At 40.9% G+C, this 16,573-nt stretch overlaps 1 protein-coding gene across 5 annotated transcripts in view; it reads right to left on the bottom strand.

The window, feature by feature from the left end:
• Positions 1-15,956, bottom strand: part of LOC110963348 (plakophilin-4-like) — a 60,519-nt gene extending 44,563 nt beyond the window's left edge. The window contains exons 1-3 of one of the 5 annotated variants that reach the window (XM_051941804.1): positions 15,242-15,956; positions 14,481-14,665; positions 385-497 (exon numbers count right to left, since the gene is read on the bottom strand). In XM_051941804.1, coding sequence (XP_051797764.1) covers positions 385-497; positions 14,481-14,618 — 251 coding nt within the window. In that variant the 5' untranslated portion in view covers positions 14,619-14,665; positions 15,242-15,956. The other 4 variants (XM_051941805.1, XM_051941802.1, XM_051941801.1 and 1 more) reach the window with 4 other exon arrangements.
• Positions 15,957-16,573: the final 617 nt, after the last annotated feature.

Below are 16,573 nucleotides of genomic sequence, written 5' to 3'. Positions count from 1 at the left end.
AAAACTGTTGTTTGCTTCCAATGAGCATCACATGAACTGCAATTTTTTAGCTTTGTGTGACTGTTTTTGGTTTGAAAAGGGACCAAATTTAAAAAAGTTTTCTTTGGCAGAGTCTTATAATTTTTAGATCAATCTTTGTATGGGAAACATTTTAACACAAACACACAGTTTAATCGGTGTGTTACATTTTCATTTGTGGATTTCTGGTTTTGAAAACACACCATCCTTTAAATTCCTCATCAATAACAATAATTACTCATATTAATTTAGCATTAAACACTATGTAAGACACAATAACTGTGTCAGAAATCTAAAATGCACTGTGTGAGATGTAGTTGATGCAAAAATATTCCACAGAAAAGGGCGTCACGCTGTCAAATCTACCTGCTACTGTCTCCCCCCGGCGACTCGGCTCCCAGCATGCACCTCTCCAGCTGGCTCGCCACAATCTGCCGCTCCTCCTCCAGCTCCCGAGTCAGTCGCTCGAACTGCAGCTCCTACAGCAAGACATGAGCAGCAGCGATTACAACCCGACATCCACCGTGACACGGCAGTTTAAGCCCGCTTTTTTTAACACCCATTTCATGCCAGTCAGAATTAAATATAAAACCCATTTTGCATTCAGTCTGCTTGACTTGTATGATTTGTCACCGGTTGTGAGCGCGCTGAGAGACTGTTAAAGGCGGATTCGAGATGTTAAACAGTAAAAATTGTGTGCAGGACCTTGTGGTTCAGATCATGTAATTACATATAATTTGAAGAATTTCGTACAAAGCAATGAGAAAATATGGATTTGAAGACCACAGGATGGAAACAGATATGACCTCATTACCTTATATTGATTATTCAGGATGCAGTCTTTAAGGAATTTGAAACCTCACTGATAATTCGAACATTTTACGGTCGATACCATTGAGTTAATAACTACTTTTTTATATTATTATGGGATTTTATTGGGTCAAACGTCCATCCCAATTACTTTACTGATAAATATGATAATTTATTGTTCTCCTTAATATGGTGATGATACATAAATCCAGTTTACTATGTCAAGAGACCAAGAAAATAAGCTAAAATTCACATTTTAGTAGCAGGAGACAAGGTATTTATGGCATTTGATCCTTAAAAACTATCAAATATGATAATTAAAAATATTTCTTTCAACATATTAATGAATTATCAAAAAATAATCTATGAAACAGCTCATTATTTTAACTATAAAGCTGAAAACAGTGAAGCGCTTGTGAAGAATTTAATTATTTCTGGTAATGATTATTTCTTATCTCTTTACTATTAGACAATGTATTTATTCTAATGTGTTTTTCAGCAATGCCTGACAAATTCTTTTCTTCATAAAGCTCTATCCTATTTAAAACATATTAAGGACTTGAGTGAAGTTAGTTTGATTAATCTGCTGAAGTGAAACTGACTAATGGCTTAACAGGAAAATACTTTTGGCTTGTTCAAGCTTCAGAACAACTACTTAAGGCAGTATTAGTGGCTTTCAAAATGCGGTAAAGCACAGATATGATCTCATATCTCAGCCATCAGAACATACTTTTGGCAAATCTGACAACCCAAACACTACAGTACGAACATATGCCCTATTTATTAGCAGCCCAAAGAGCTGGAAGGGATCCAGTGCCTTGCTCAAGGGTGTGAAAGTGGAGCAGATGTTTGCAGAGTGTGCTGCTGAATGGCGGGTACTTTTGGCACCGTCTCATTTATATTCGGTTACATAATGGAGCCTTCTCGGCTGCTTCGCAAATCGTCCAGGAACCACAGCTGGTGTCATGATGGAGGTCCACTGGAGAATTAGCTGTCTGCAAATAATGTCTAAATATAAAACAGGCCGGCTGGAAAAAACACACACTTTCTAAGGAAACCCTGCAGTGAAGTGATTCAGGAAATGTTCTCTGACGAGCTCTGATAAGCTGCTCTATCTATGGTGTGTAGGTTTGTTAAATTAACAGGCCACCACATTTTAGTTGTGGCGAAAGAAGTATTCATATCCTTTAGTGATGTAAAAACACCATTATCCACATTTAAAATACTATAAGTACTAAAACACCTGCATGTTTGAGTTTAATGTCGTAAAACCAATAGACTTTGGCTCAGCTGGCCATGTCTCAAACTTACAGCAGGGCACATACATGCAGTGGAGATGGTACAGGGCACCCAAGATGATTTTGGGTCTTCCTTATAACCAAGCCATAGACATGTGGTCCCTGGGCTGTACTGCAGCAGAGATGTTCCTGGGATTTCCCCTTTATCCCAGAAGCAGCAAGTATGAAATGCTGCGGACTCTTACTCAGACTCAAGGTCAGCTTCCAGGGTTTGTCCTCAGCTCTGGACAGAACACAGCAAAGTTCTACTGGGGGATGTCACCACATCTGTAGAGACTCATGACACCACAGGAGTTTGGAACCATACCACAGAACATCTGTATGCTCAGGTGCCTGGATGGCCTCAAATACTTCCAGCAGAAGCAAATCAGTCCTCTGTTAGACATAGACATCATGGCAGAGAAGGCTGACCTCGAAAGCTCTGCGGAACTGGTCAAGCAGATGCTAAAACTGGACTCCAGTGAAAGAATAACCCCATGCCAGGTGTTGGAACGTTCTTTCATTACAATGGGGCATTTAAGAGGACCCTTGGACTCCAGCGCCTATGTACATTCAAGCTTATTCTTGATGAGCATCTGCAATCCAATACCAGATGTTTACCCCGCAAACACCTTCCAAAACCCAGCCATCCCGTAAAAATCAGACATTGACGACCCAGCCACCTCTAAAAAAATCAGACGTCTACCCCCAGCCATCCATAAAAAGTAAGACCCCCACATTTCAATATGTTGAACCAAAATATTTGATTTCTACAAGGGTCTGAACCTACAAATGTGGCTGCTGCTAATCTGCTAAGCTAGTTAACATTAGCAGCTGTGTTTGTATGTGTTTCTGTTATGACTATAATTATCTACGGCCTAATTCAACGACATCTATCTGTTTCACTTTTTCCTATTACAGCAGGGCGAAAGTCCTTCAAAGCATAATCCCTTAAAAACTACAGAACAAAAGACAGTTAAATCCACGCTGGCAGCTTTTCGTCTGTTTACGTCTCCTGATAAAAGCTCTTTTGTATTTGGGTCAGCTTTGGCCATGTGATGCACGGAGCCTTGACAGCCTCTTTAGTCAGATGGTGTACAGTGATTTAGCTAATGGTCTCATCACGCTGCTTCTTTGCTGGTGTCTAATCCACTGTGGATGGAAGCAGTCTGCTTGCTATCGCAGATGATGGCCTGATTTCAGAGTCGGCTGCTGCAGTCAGAATTAACTCAAGAGTCAACTCTTTAAAATCCAAACGCCTTCAGACATATGGCAGATTCACACACAGTGGAAAGGGAAGTCAGACTGCATGAAACTACAATAACCCTCATTAAGGAACCTCATACATGCAGCTAGTCCTGCATTTGATTACATGCTAATTGCTAATGCTAATATGTCTCAGTTTGAGAATTCTACAGGCCATTTTTAAGTGTTGAGATTAAGGTAAACTTTATGTCATTGATACATTTTGTTGCGATATCATCTTGCACTGCCTAAAAAAATGTTTAAACTGTTAAATTTTATTTTTAGAAATAGTACTTAACTTTTTTGCAATGTGTGAGTGAACAATTACATTGTTTTACTGCATTAAATCAGCTAAAAATATCAATATTTTACAGATATTTGCCATTGCTTTCGCTGTTTTTTTACAGTACTCCACCATATAGTCACATTATGTTCTCTGGCTTCTATTGGCTGCCAGATTTTCCCAGTTATTTGACATAATTTTTTGAACAATGTGCCCCAGTCGGACGTGTTGCCGGCTCCTCACGGGTCTGGGGGACGCTACAGAGCGTCGCTCAGACAACATGGTGCTGCATCATGTTGTCACGGTGCTGACTCTGCCTGCTGCTTCTCCTTACATCACTTTAGAACGGCACAGAGACGGGACAGCAGCACACAGCCTCCTTGTTTCAGCCTCACCGTGGCGTTACGCCCAACGCAGCCCTGCCAGGTCGATGTTCAGCCGTGCCAGGCGATGCCTCGCACCAGCCGGGGGCTACCGGACCGTTCTCCACGGCTTATTGTGCGCCGTCACAAAGTGTTTCTCCCCCTTCTCTTATCGAGTGACACCAACCACAGACCTCGGCATCTTATTCCCTCTTGCCATGTCTAATCATAGCCCGGCACTTTGGTTTATCCGGGCTGCATCTGTGATACCCGTGAAATGTTCGGCCTAGTTCTGCTGCGACAGCACGCCATCTTAAAGGGAGAATTCGCTCGGGAAGACTCCGCTCAGAATCAGCTGATTTCTTATGTACAATAATTTTAATATGTTAAATGAAGCCATGTAAATTTGTATCTTCCTAGTCTGAATATTTTCTGAGTTACAGGTCTTTCAGATACATAGTGGAGGATTGAAGTTTTGCACCTTTTCCAGCATTTTTGAGCTTTTATCACAAAACTTCATCACAAAATCATTGCAGAAAGACACGAAGCAAATGCAGAGACACAAAAAGACCATAAAGAGACTCAAAGAAACCAAAATGAGACTAAAATGACTGCTGAAGGACACAAAACTCTACAAAGACACACCAAAGGACTGCAGAGACAAAAACAACCACAAAGAGTCACAAACAACAATAGAGAAAGAAAAAACCTCCAGAAAGTGACAAAACCACAGAGACACGCAACAACTGCATTAGATTGTTTTGGACTTTTGAGATATAAAAAACTCAAGTGACACAAAACAACCACAAAGAAACAAAAACAACCACAAAGAAACAAAAACAACCACAAAGAAACATAAAATGACAACAAAGAGAAAAAAACAACCACAAATGGACATAAATGACTCCAGAGACACAAAACAGTCACAAAGAGACACAAAACAACAACGAAAAGACAAAAAAACCCACAAAGAGACATAAAATGACCACAAAGTAACCCAAAAAACCCCACAAATAAACAAAAACATCCACAAGGAGGCACAAACAGCTGCACTGAGATCTGTCTTTCGGTGTTTTCGTCCTGTTGTTCCCACAAACATCAGCACGTCTGATGAGTCGTCTCCGTCACAGCAGGACGTTTCTGAGCCCAAACATCGGCCGTTAGTTTCTCGGGGCTCCATTTTGGTCCATTAATCACCGATAGCAGCTGCTGCTACACCCACAGCGCTGCTCTTCCACCATCTCCTGCCGCTGCTCTACGCCCACACACCGGCGGACTGCAACACTTAGAGGCTCTCTGTACGCCCAAACGCCGCCTTTGATGCCACGCAACAGGTTGCAGATGAAGCAGGTGGAGGCAGAGCGGGTTCACCAAGAGTAAGTAACTCGTGGAGACGCAGAAAGCGATGAGACGTGAAGCGGAGCGCGAGGGCGGATGTTCCTCTGTGGTTTACACTCTGTGGAGCATCAGGCCGATCAGCGCTCCTCTTCCACCACAGTGCTTCTCTAAAGTCACACCAAACCTCCGGCTCTCTGAAGGTCATCTACTGTCCAGTCCGGTTTCTTCTCACTGGGGTCATGGAGCTTCTCTGTATGGTGGCTTCATCTGATTTGGGTTATTTTGTTTCTCTATATAATTATTTTGCATCTCATTGTGGTTCTTTTGTCTCTTTTGGGTTCATTTCTGTCTCTTTGTGTCTCTTTGTTGTCATTTTGCATCTCATTCACAGCTATGTTTGTCCAATATGTGTCATTTTATCTCCCATTTGTGTTATTTTATGTCTCATTTTGTTAATTTTGTGTCTCTCTGTGGTCCTCTTCTACCTCTTTATGGTTGTTTTGGTCTCTTTTGGGTTTATTTGTGTCTCTGTTATTTACGTTAATTTTGTTTCTTATTTACAGTTGTGTTTGTCCAATTTGGGTCATTTTGTGTTTCATTTTTGTCACTTTTCATCCTTTTGTAGATATTCTGTTTCTCTTACAGGTCATTTTATGTCCCATCTGTGCTATTTTGTGTCTCATTTTGTAAATTTTGTGTCTCTTTGTGGTTGTTTTTGTCTCATTGTCATGTTATGTTTCATTTTTGTTGTTTTGTGTCTCTGTTTGATTGTTTCGTATCTCTTTGTGGTTGTTTTTGGGTTAATTTGTGCGTCTTTGTCGTCATTCAGCAATGCTTAATGGTCCTGTTTGTCTCATTTGGGTTTGTTTGTATGTGTTTCTGTCTCTTTGTTGTCATTTTATCTCATTCATACAGTTGGGTCATTTTGTGTTTTGTTTTAGTCACTTCTCATGCTAATGTAACCATTCTGTTTCTGTTAAACTAAAACTCTATGCAACACATCGGATTCATGAACCGCATTGAAATTATGCTAATTGCATTGTCCTGATTATATAAATAAGTTATAGGCCATTTTATGTGCTGTTTGCTTTATTTTGTGTCTCATTTCATTATTTTATTCATTTATTTAATTTAGCCCTTCAGTGTCTTGACTGGTTTTGTCATTTTGCATGTATTTGTAGTCATTCTGTGTCTGCTTTTTGTCTATTTGTGTAATTTTATGTCTCTTTATAGTTGCTTTAACTGATTTGGATGACTTTGCATCTCTTTGCAGCTACTCTGTGTCTTTAAGATAATTTTGTGTTCCATTTGGGATATTTTATGTCTGATTTCGGTGATTTTGCATCTCTTTATCAACATTTTCTGTTTCTTTGTGGTCATTTTTATGTTTTCATGGTTGTTTTTGTCCCTTTTGGCTCATTTTGTGTCTCATTGTGGCCGTTTCTCGTCCCATTTCGAATAGTTTGTGTCTGTTTTGACAGTTGTTTTTGTCAAATCTGGTTTATTTTGCATCCCTGTGTGGCCATGCCAGCGTGCATCCAAATCCAGGCAGATGTCAGACGGCTCAGTTATGATGAGGGGCAGCGGCCGGCGGTGACATAACTGGATTGCTGGAGCCGGTTTAACCCTCAGATTCAGACTGTGACCCTGCAGCTCGGACGGAGCAAACCCTCAGCAGCGATTCGCCGTCGATCATCCTCATGCAGAGAGCAGCGGATGTGACGTTAGCTGTGGTTTTAGGCTCTAATCGCGTAGATCGATCACCAGTTGCTGTTTTATCAAGCCTTTTTCCCTCCGATATCCTGCGAGGGGTTTTGCTGAGCGAGCCTGTTCTGTCTGAGCAGCGCCATGCGTCACTTTCATGCAAGAGTTTCCACCTGGGAGCTGCCCTGCACGGCAACAGAAGGAAAACAGGTCCACAGAGACGCACGATCTCCGTTTTAGAAACTTTCCCAACAAGATGAAACTGACTCACTGTTTACTGACCTCCTGCACACCGCTGCTAGTCCAGAATCAGCTTCCATTAGAGTGGAAATACATTCGGATCTGGCTTTTGTGCTCATTCTGGAGCTTTGCTGCGTTTCCCCGACTAAACACAAATTAGCTAATTTTAGCACAGCGAGCCCGGTTCAGTCCAGAGGCAACAATCTGTACAAAAACCAAAGTAAAAAACAGATTTTTTTTCTGGGATGGGATCAGTAAGTTCCTCTGAATACATGGACGGATTATGAAGCAGCAGGCCTCCGGGTACAGACACCCACAGCAGAAACCATGCAGACGTGATTTGTGGCTGCTTTGTGTCTCCATCCTTCACATGTTTTGCATAATTTTGTGTCTCATTTTGGTGTTTTTGTCACATTTGGGTCATATTGTGTCTCATTTTGGTTGTTCCTGTCTCTGAGAGATTGTTTTGTGTCACATTTAGGTGATTTTGGCCATCATTCTGTAAATTTTGTGTGTCTTTGTGGTCAGTCTGAATCTCGATGGTTGTTTTTGTCCCATTTGAGTCATTTCTTGTATCATTTAGGTCATTTTGCATCTCTTTGTGGACATTTTGTGTCTGATTCTGGTAGTTTAGTGTCACATTTTGGCTAGTTTGTGTATCCTTTTGTTACATTTGTGTCTCTTTATGGTTGTTTTTGTCCCAATTTTGTGTCTAGCATTGGCTATTTGTATTTTATTGTGACTCTTCAGTGTCTCCTTGAGGTCATTTTGTGTCACATCTGGATGATTTGCCTCTCACATTATTAATTTTCTTTTTAGTTGTGATCATTTGGTCTCTTTAAGGGTTTTTTTTGGGTCACATTTGGATTACTTTACGTCTCGTACGGTTATCTTTGTGTTTCTTTGTGGTCATTTTGCATCTTTTTCTAGTTGTTTTGTCTTACTGGAGTATTTTGTGTCTCTTTGTGGTCATTTTCTCTCACACTGCGGCTGTTTTGTCCCATTTCAGTTATTTTGCATCTTGTTTTGATCAATTCATGTCATATTTTGTTGTTTTGCATCTGTTCGTTGCCATTTTGTGTATCTGGGATCATTTTCTTTCCTTCATGGTTGTTTTCGTCCCATTTGGAATATTTTGTGTATAATTCTTGTTGTTTTTGTGTTTCTTTATGGTCATTTTTCATGTATTTACATTTGTTTTTGACCCTTTGGTATATTTTGTGCCTAATTCTTGTTACTTTGCATCTGTTTTCAGCCATTTAGCGTCACATTTGGGTTTTCATGTGATTTATTTTGTTAATTTTGCCCCTTTTAGGTCATTTTGAATATCTTTATGGTCAGTTTCTGTTCTAATTTGCTTGTTTTGTCTCATGTTATTGATTTTGAAACTTGCTTTGGCAGTTTTTCTCCCATTTGGATTGTTTTGTGTCAAATTTGATCATTTTGCATCTCTTTGTTGCCATTTTGTGTCTATTTGTTTTCCTTCCTGCATCCATTAATGGCTGTTTTGTGTTTCTTTGTGGCCATGTTGTCTCTTTGAGACCTTTTCTGATTGCTTTGTGTCTCCTTCTGGAGCATACATTATAATTCTGAGCTTCTGGGCCTCTTCAGTAATCTGTCCATGTCTGGCTGCTGCTAAACATTGGCAGCCATCTTTGTGCGAAGCTAAGCTGAAACCTGACACTGAACAGACCTACATATTAAAGCTGGTATCGATCTTCTCATCCAACTCTGTTAATATCGAGTGAGAACGTTTCCAAATATCAAATGTTTTAACCAGACTGTAAAATAATGTGCTCGTATCATTTCACTGTTTATTTGATGGGACAATTCTTTAAACCGCTGCACTGTAATTTAATATTTTGGTGGTAAATAATCAAAGCTACTGAGCAGAACTGTACAGTTGTAGTTGGAGGTCAGTGTCAATGTCAAGCTAGACCAAATGTTCTAACACAGTGTCTCTGCCTGGTAGAAATGTGTATTATGACAGCGCCGCAAACTGCTCCAATCTGATATCCGGCAGATATTTCACTCTTGATTTCACTGAATGATGCCGAGAGCAGCTACAGACGTCTCATCTTTCATTTTGGAGCAACTTTGCTGCAGGCTGTTGTCTCAACATCCCATCAATCTCACCGTGTTTGCTGAAGAAGTGACAAAATTAAACTGTGAACCGTCGGCGTGCAGGTTTTCGGTTTCCACGTTTGCAGCGCTGATATTTCCCGGCTCACGTCGATCACTCTCCTGCTTTTTAATAGGCTAAATGAGAGCAAAGTGGAAAAGCATCATGGCCCGAACACAATGGAAGGCAATAACTGATGTGCTCCATTTAGCACGTCTAATTTGACATTTCTGTGGAGGAACTGCAGGCGGTAGATTTGACGCTTCAGCAGCGCTGCAGCCTCAATTCCAACACAGAGAAGAGGAAAGTAAGTTGATTATATTTTCTGGTCGCAGCCTGTTCAACAGTCTGAGAAAAGCTACATGATAAAATGTTTGCTCTCGAGCAACTTCTAAATTTATGCTGCAGTATGTCGAGAGGTGTATTTTTCTACTTTGTTGGCTGTTAATCAGCCGTCCTGTTATCAACATGAAGTTCTAATCAGAGAAATTGAGGAAACGTGAACCGTTTGAACACAACTGGAGAGTTTGAAAGGCATTTAGTCTTTGCAAAGTCGCTAAAATTACACCATTTATCAGAGCAGCAAATCAGAGCAACAAACTGGAAAAACAGAGAATCCAACTTTCTGACAGTCCTTGAAAGATTTCATCGTAAATCACTTTTTTCGACATGACTCAATTAAAGATTCTCCAAAAGTCAATAATAATACATTCTGATAAAATTTGGTAAAAAACAAAAAAAAAGTGTATTTCTAATTGCAGCTGTGAAGTCATTAGTGACTCTGCAGTGACCAACAGTCATGTGACAAAAATTCAGTGAGTTTTCAGGTGTGTTTTTTCATTTTTATCAGCAGTCTCTGCAGGTTTTGATTGCATTTCATGTTTTCTACTAATTTGATTTCATTCACTTCATTCATTTTTTCTATGTGATCATTTTACATATGTGGTTTAATTATAGCCAGATAAATAATGTGTCCCCAGCCACCCGTATATCCAAATAAATAAGCCAACACTGACACACTTAACCACATAGTTTTGGCCACACCAAAATCCTCAAAACTGTCATTACATTGTAGAAATATCAAAATCACTTGGTCCAGCCAGATTCTGCCAAAAACCAAAAATTTTGCACTCCTCAGTGCAACTGTGAAGCCATTAGAGACTCATTTGTGACCAACAGTCACATGACTAAAATTCAGAAATGTTGTGGAAGTTCAGCGATGACTTAGGTTGAAGTGATGTTTACTGATATCAGGAGAAGTGACACCAACAAAGCAGCAGTTTATGCAAGCAATGCAGGATTCTCTCTGATCTTTGGGTAAATACTGAAGTTGGGAGAAGGTCAGATTTAGATTACAGACAAACATGGAGACAACTAGTCTGCTGAGTCACTTTTGGAAAGAGAATTTCTAATCTCTTCCAGCATATGCCTGTCTAAAGGCCCAAAGCCACAAAGGCTTATCTCAAAAGGACACAAAATTACCCAGCAAAACAGCTAAGTGGATCCACAACAACTGCAACCAAACCCGAAATGCCCACAAAGACTTGCAAAACAACCACAGAGAGACCACAAAGAGAAACTAAATAACCACAAAGGGACGTAAAACGACCACAACGTGACGTAAAATGACCACAAATAGAAACGAAATGACCTCAGCAGGATGCAAAACAGAAAGAGAAGCGACCAACAGTCACATGAAAATTCAGAGTTGCTGTGGAAGTTCAGTGAAGTCCAGAGAAGATGAGGAGGCACAGAGGGACACACCAGAGACTCAGATGACTTAGGCTATGAGTGATATTTACATATATTAGTAATAAGTGACACCGACAGAGCAGCAGTACATGCAGGCTGTGTCAGCACCACTTCTGAGGATTCTCTCTGATCTATTGGGTAAATATTCTGGTTGGGAGAAGGTCAGATTTAGATTACAGACAAATATGGAGACAGCTAGTCTGCTTAGTCACATCAGAATACACAAAATCTAATCTCCTTTTACTTCTAGTCATGGTTGTTCTGTTTCCATCGAGGTGCAGGACTTTATATTGCAAAATGAGCCACTTGGGGTTCAAAAGGTTAAGTTATCCTGTGCCTCTGAAGCCATGAAGTCAATCATCAGCAAAATGTGGACATTTTAGACCTATTCTGGTTGTTCTACCTTTAAAAATGTTTCACTTTTATCTCTTAACACAAAATATGAAGATAACACATGCATTTCCTGTTAATACCACGGTAAAATTGCACCTGCAGAGCTTCTGTTGCTTCCAGAGCAACTGTCACCATGCAGGCGTCACATAAATCTGAAGCAGCAAGAAATCAATCTGCCACATGCAGCTTCTTCTCTGCAACACGATGCAGGAAAACGCTGCAGCGGTTGTGGATCCTCACGAGTTTGAGGCTCGGAGTACGACAAAGCGACTCCTGCTGCGTTCAACGAAAACCAAAGCGACGTCAAGGAAACCCGGCAGCCTCTTTCTTAACTCCACATCAGCTGAGATTTAGGCACAATCTGCAGCTCGCCTGATTAAAAGTATGAGCTGATTCCCCCTTTCTTGGACACCATAAGCCTTTAAATAGCAGTGCGCCTGGTTCAGAGTCACACAACCGGGGACTAAGTTGAGAACATGGCCACAGTCCAGGCATAATTAAGAGCAGAACAGACAGACTCCCATGTGGATGGGACAGAAATCAGCATTAAAATAACAGCAGGGAAGGCAGACAGACGGAGGCTGCGATCACATGTGTCTCCCTGTTGTTAAAAGTTAGCGGCAGAAAAGCAAGAGGCCAGCTCAAGTCAACAGTGAAACACGTCAGCGTTCCGGAGACATTAATTAAATTTTTAACAAGAAGAAACTGTCAAAACTTTAGTCACGTCGGCTGGGCAGCGACAGCAAAGGAGGGGTAAAGAAAAAACTGCAGTGGGCTTTCAGGGGGAATGACAGAAGACAAAACTGCACCTGAAATGTGTGAAAAACAAGCAAAGGAAAGCGGTACAATAACACACTTTCATAACGTCGCTGTCGGTTCCTATAAAAGCTCCTCGTATGCAGGACAAACATCACCTGGTGACCTCTTATGAATTGTAATAACTGCAGTTTTTGCTCCACATCTCATGCAAAAGCAAAAAGCAGAAGGCAACTAATAAATGTGAGGATAAACCTATCAGAAATACACATTCTGTAATGCTTTCCTTTGCATTTTTTCCACACTCTTTATTACAGGAGTAGCATAAAAATGGGAGCTTGATAGTGAAACTATTAATGAGAGTTTTAATAGAATTTTGGGTTCAAATTCACGAGGCTAAGCATGGAGACCCATTACGTTTCAGTCTCATCTGGAGATAATCCTCTGGATTTGCTCAGTATATTTGGGTGAATCACAGACTTCATTTATCCTGTGAACAGGGCCAAGAGCAGAGGGGAGGCCCAGGGGTGCAGCGTTCCCCAAAACAAACACAAAACCACTTCAAATGGATGCAAAATTAACATATATGTACGAAAAACTGAACTTACAGAGATGCAACCACCTGCCAACAGACACAAAGTAATCATAAAGAGAAGTGGACACAAAACAGCCACAATGAGACATTAATTAAATACAACAAGATCACAAAGAGATGCAAAACAACCACAACGAGGCATTAAATAAATACAACAAGATCACAAAGAGATGCAAAACAACCACAATGAGACATTAAATAAACACAAAAAGATCACAAAGAGATGCAAAACAACAACAATGGGACACAAAATGACCATAAAAAGAGACAAATAATCTCAACAGGACGCAAAGCAGCTATAAAGAGAAGTAAAACCCCACAAATAGAAAGAGAACAACCACAATGAGACACTAAAACACCACAATGGGACCATAAATAATGAGAACAAGACCACAAAGGCTTGCAAAATAACCACCAAGGGATGCAAAATGATCTCAAAGGCATGCAAATTACCAATGCAAAACTGCTAAATAGATACAAAACAGCCGCAAAATGATGCAAAATGTCCACAACGACTTGAAAAACAACCACAGAGACCATAAAGAGAAACAGAATAACCACAAAGAGACGTAAAATGACCACAACGGGATGTATAATGACCTCAAAGAGAAATAAAATGACATCAACAAGATGAAAATTGGCAATAAAGAAAGCAAAAAGATACAAAAGATACATAACAACCACAAAGGGTTGCTAAATGACCACAAAAAGAGACAAATAACCTCAACAGATGCAAAGCAGTTAAAAAGTGAAGTAAAAACACACGAAAGGATACAAAACAACTACAAAGAGTTGAAAAATAACCACAAAGGGATGCAAAATTATCTCAAAGGGACATAAAATAACCACAACAGGACACAAAATGGCCGCAAAGCGACAGATATCCTCAAGATGACTAAAAGCAGCTATAAAGAGAAGCAAAAACCCACCAAGGGATGCAAAATGACCACAAACAGACGCAAAATGATCTCAAGGGGACGCAAAATTATCATGCAAAACAGTTAAATTGATACAGAACAACTGAAAAAGGATGCAAAATGTCCACAAAGACTTGTAAAACACCCACAGGCAGACCACAAAGAGAAACAAAATGACCACAAAGGGGCGTAAAATAACTACAAGGATGCAAAATGACATAAATGGGATGCAAAATGGCTACAAATGGACATAAAACAACCACAATGGGACACAAAAAGAGAAAAATAACCTCAAAAGGGCACAAAGCAGCTATAAAGAGAAGCAAAAACCCACAAAAAATACACAAAACTACCACAGAGAGAAACAAAGTAACCACAATGAGACATGAAGTGACCACAAAGGGAGACAAAATGACCTAAATGGGATGCAAAACGGCCACAAAAACAAGCAAAAATAACCACAAATAGATGCAAAAACAACCTCAGTCGGACATGAAATCGATCCAGAGAACCAGCTTCTACTCCAGCCTTCTTCTTTAATGAGCCCCTGTGTGTGTGTTAAGATGTCCTGACACGTGAGTGACATCCTGAGAATCCACCAGTGGGAGTGGACGCTGTGGAGAGAAGGTGGGAAAACCCAGCCAGGGTGTGACTGCAGCATCTCCTACCTGCTCTTTGACAGACGCCAGGAGGTTGGTGGTGGTGGTGGTGCTGCTGGTGCTGCTGGAGTCCGCCGGGAGGCCGTGACCGCTCGGCCCCTCTCTGACCGCCATGGGCCCTTCCCCCTCCGCGTCGGCCTCCTCCATCGCCTCCACGCTGTCGTCCAGGCGCCCTCTCTGACCCTGCAGACGGACTACAAGCCGGTCAGGATGTGCAGGAGGAGAAACAGAAAACCGTTCTCCCCGGGGGCTTCGAGAGTTGTGTTACACTGTGTGAGTTTACAGGGACCACATTGTGTTTTTCTTACTCTAATAATCCTGCAGGGATTCACGCTATGAGCTTTTTTAAAACCTCCCTGACATCCCTGCAGGCGCTCAAACCACCTTCTCGCTGCTCGGTCTACCTCTGGAGGAGGCTTTTTATGCATCATAATGAGCAGCAATAATCAGATTTGCTTAGCTTTTATATCTGTTTTCAGCCTCCTGAGGGGATTTAACCCTTTCGCTGGCGCAAATTCTCATGCAATAGTTTTTTAAAAATCTCAATGCATTTGCAGCTGCACATCTACCAGCATGTCACGTTCGGATTTTTTTTCTTGCCTGTCTATCAAACATCAATCACTCCACCATCCATCCGTCCATCCATCCGGTTGCCAAGGACGAGGTCACACCGACTCACCGGACCGGAGCCCGGGGAGCGCGGCGCGGCACCGAGCCTCCCTCCTCCATCCCTCCCCCTGCAAGCGGCTGCGGCTGTCAGCGCAACTCACCGGCCAGATGTTGCTGTTAGAAGCAGGCCACAGCTGGCTCGATCCGTCCTGTTACGCATCCATCCTCCTCCTCCTGCAGGCAGCTCTACTACATTTCCCACGCGCCCACGTCACGAGCAAACAAACAAACAAACAACCCGCACGTCCTCTCTCCGCGTCTCCTGCTCTTGTTGTTTGTTTATAATTTATTCACCTCCTTTCTTTCCTTTCCGTTTTTTTCTCCTCCCGGTGTGGTTCCTCTATGCGCCCATCTATCTACCCCTGGCGTCCGCGCGGCACCCAGCCACCCACCAACCCGCCCAGCCGCCGCTACCTATCAGCGCCGTGACGTCACCATGCGGCTACGGATTTGTTTTACCGATTATCGATCAGCCCGCCGATGCACGGGAGCCCCGGTTGCATGCGTCTCCGGTGCAGCTGCAGGAAGCGTGCAGAAGCGGCGGCTCGGTGCAAACAGCCCTGCTGGAGAGGAGCGATGCAGCCTGCAGCGGACAGCGTGCATGTGCAAGCGTGCATGTGAGTGTGCATGTGTGAATGTGTGTGTGCGCTGTCCTCTACGCAAACCGCTGCAGGCCTGACGGGTCGTTATGAGACTCCCGATGGAAAATTTAGTAGTAAAACTTTATGGAGTGCAGGTATAAATTATGGAAGTCCAGCTGTGGAAGACCATTCCTGCCGAGATTGTTCTTTTTCTGTTGTTGTTTTGCTGTTGGAACTTGAAAATTATTTAGAAAAAAAACAATAGAATAAAATCAATTGTATGACCTCATGTTAAGTGAAAATTTGTATTTATTTTTTAAGCTACATGTTGATTTTTTTTGTAAAATATGAAACCAAAGGAATTCAATTTCTGCCAGGACTAATAAACTATTTTATGAAAGAAATAAAAATAAAAAAAACATCAGCATCAAATGTGACATGTTAAGTAAAAAATGTTTTTTCTTTTTCTATTTTAAAATGTAGCATTTGCTGTGTTGCATTTTTTAAATTACTTGTTGATTTTTGTAAAATATTAAAACAAAGAAAATAAACCTTTTGTTTAGATCATTAAACTATTTTGTTAAAATTGTTTTTAAAAAATAATCAGCATCAAATTCAAAACACATTAAATTAATGACATCATGTTAAGCGAAAATAGCTTTTTTTTTTTAAAGCTGAACATTATATTTTACCTTCTATTTTAAAATTTAGCATTTGCAGTGCTGTTTTTTAAGCTATTTGTTCATTTTTGTAAAATATTTTGTTAAAAATATTGAAGATGAATAATAAAGGAATTAACTTTTAGCTTTTTTTTAGTAAGTTAGAAATGAATAAGTAAAAAAAACACTTGGA

Source organism: Acanthochromis polyacanthus, chromosome 22 (genome assembly GCF_021347895.1).
Source record: "Acanthochromis polyacanthus isolate Apoly-LR-REF ecotype Palm Island chromosome 22, KAUST_Apoly_ChrSc, whole genome shotgun sequence".
In the NCBI taxonomy this organism is placed as follows: domain Eukaryota; kingdom Metazoa; phylum Chordata; class Actinopteri; family Pomacentridae; genus Acanthochromis; species Acanthochromis polyacanthus.
The sequence above is the reverse complement of the archived record's forward strand: the minus strand, read 5'-3'. Positions and strand labels throughout refer to the sequence as shown.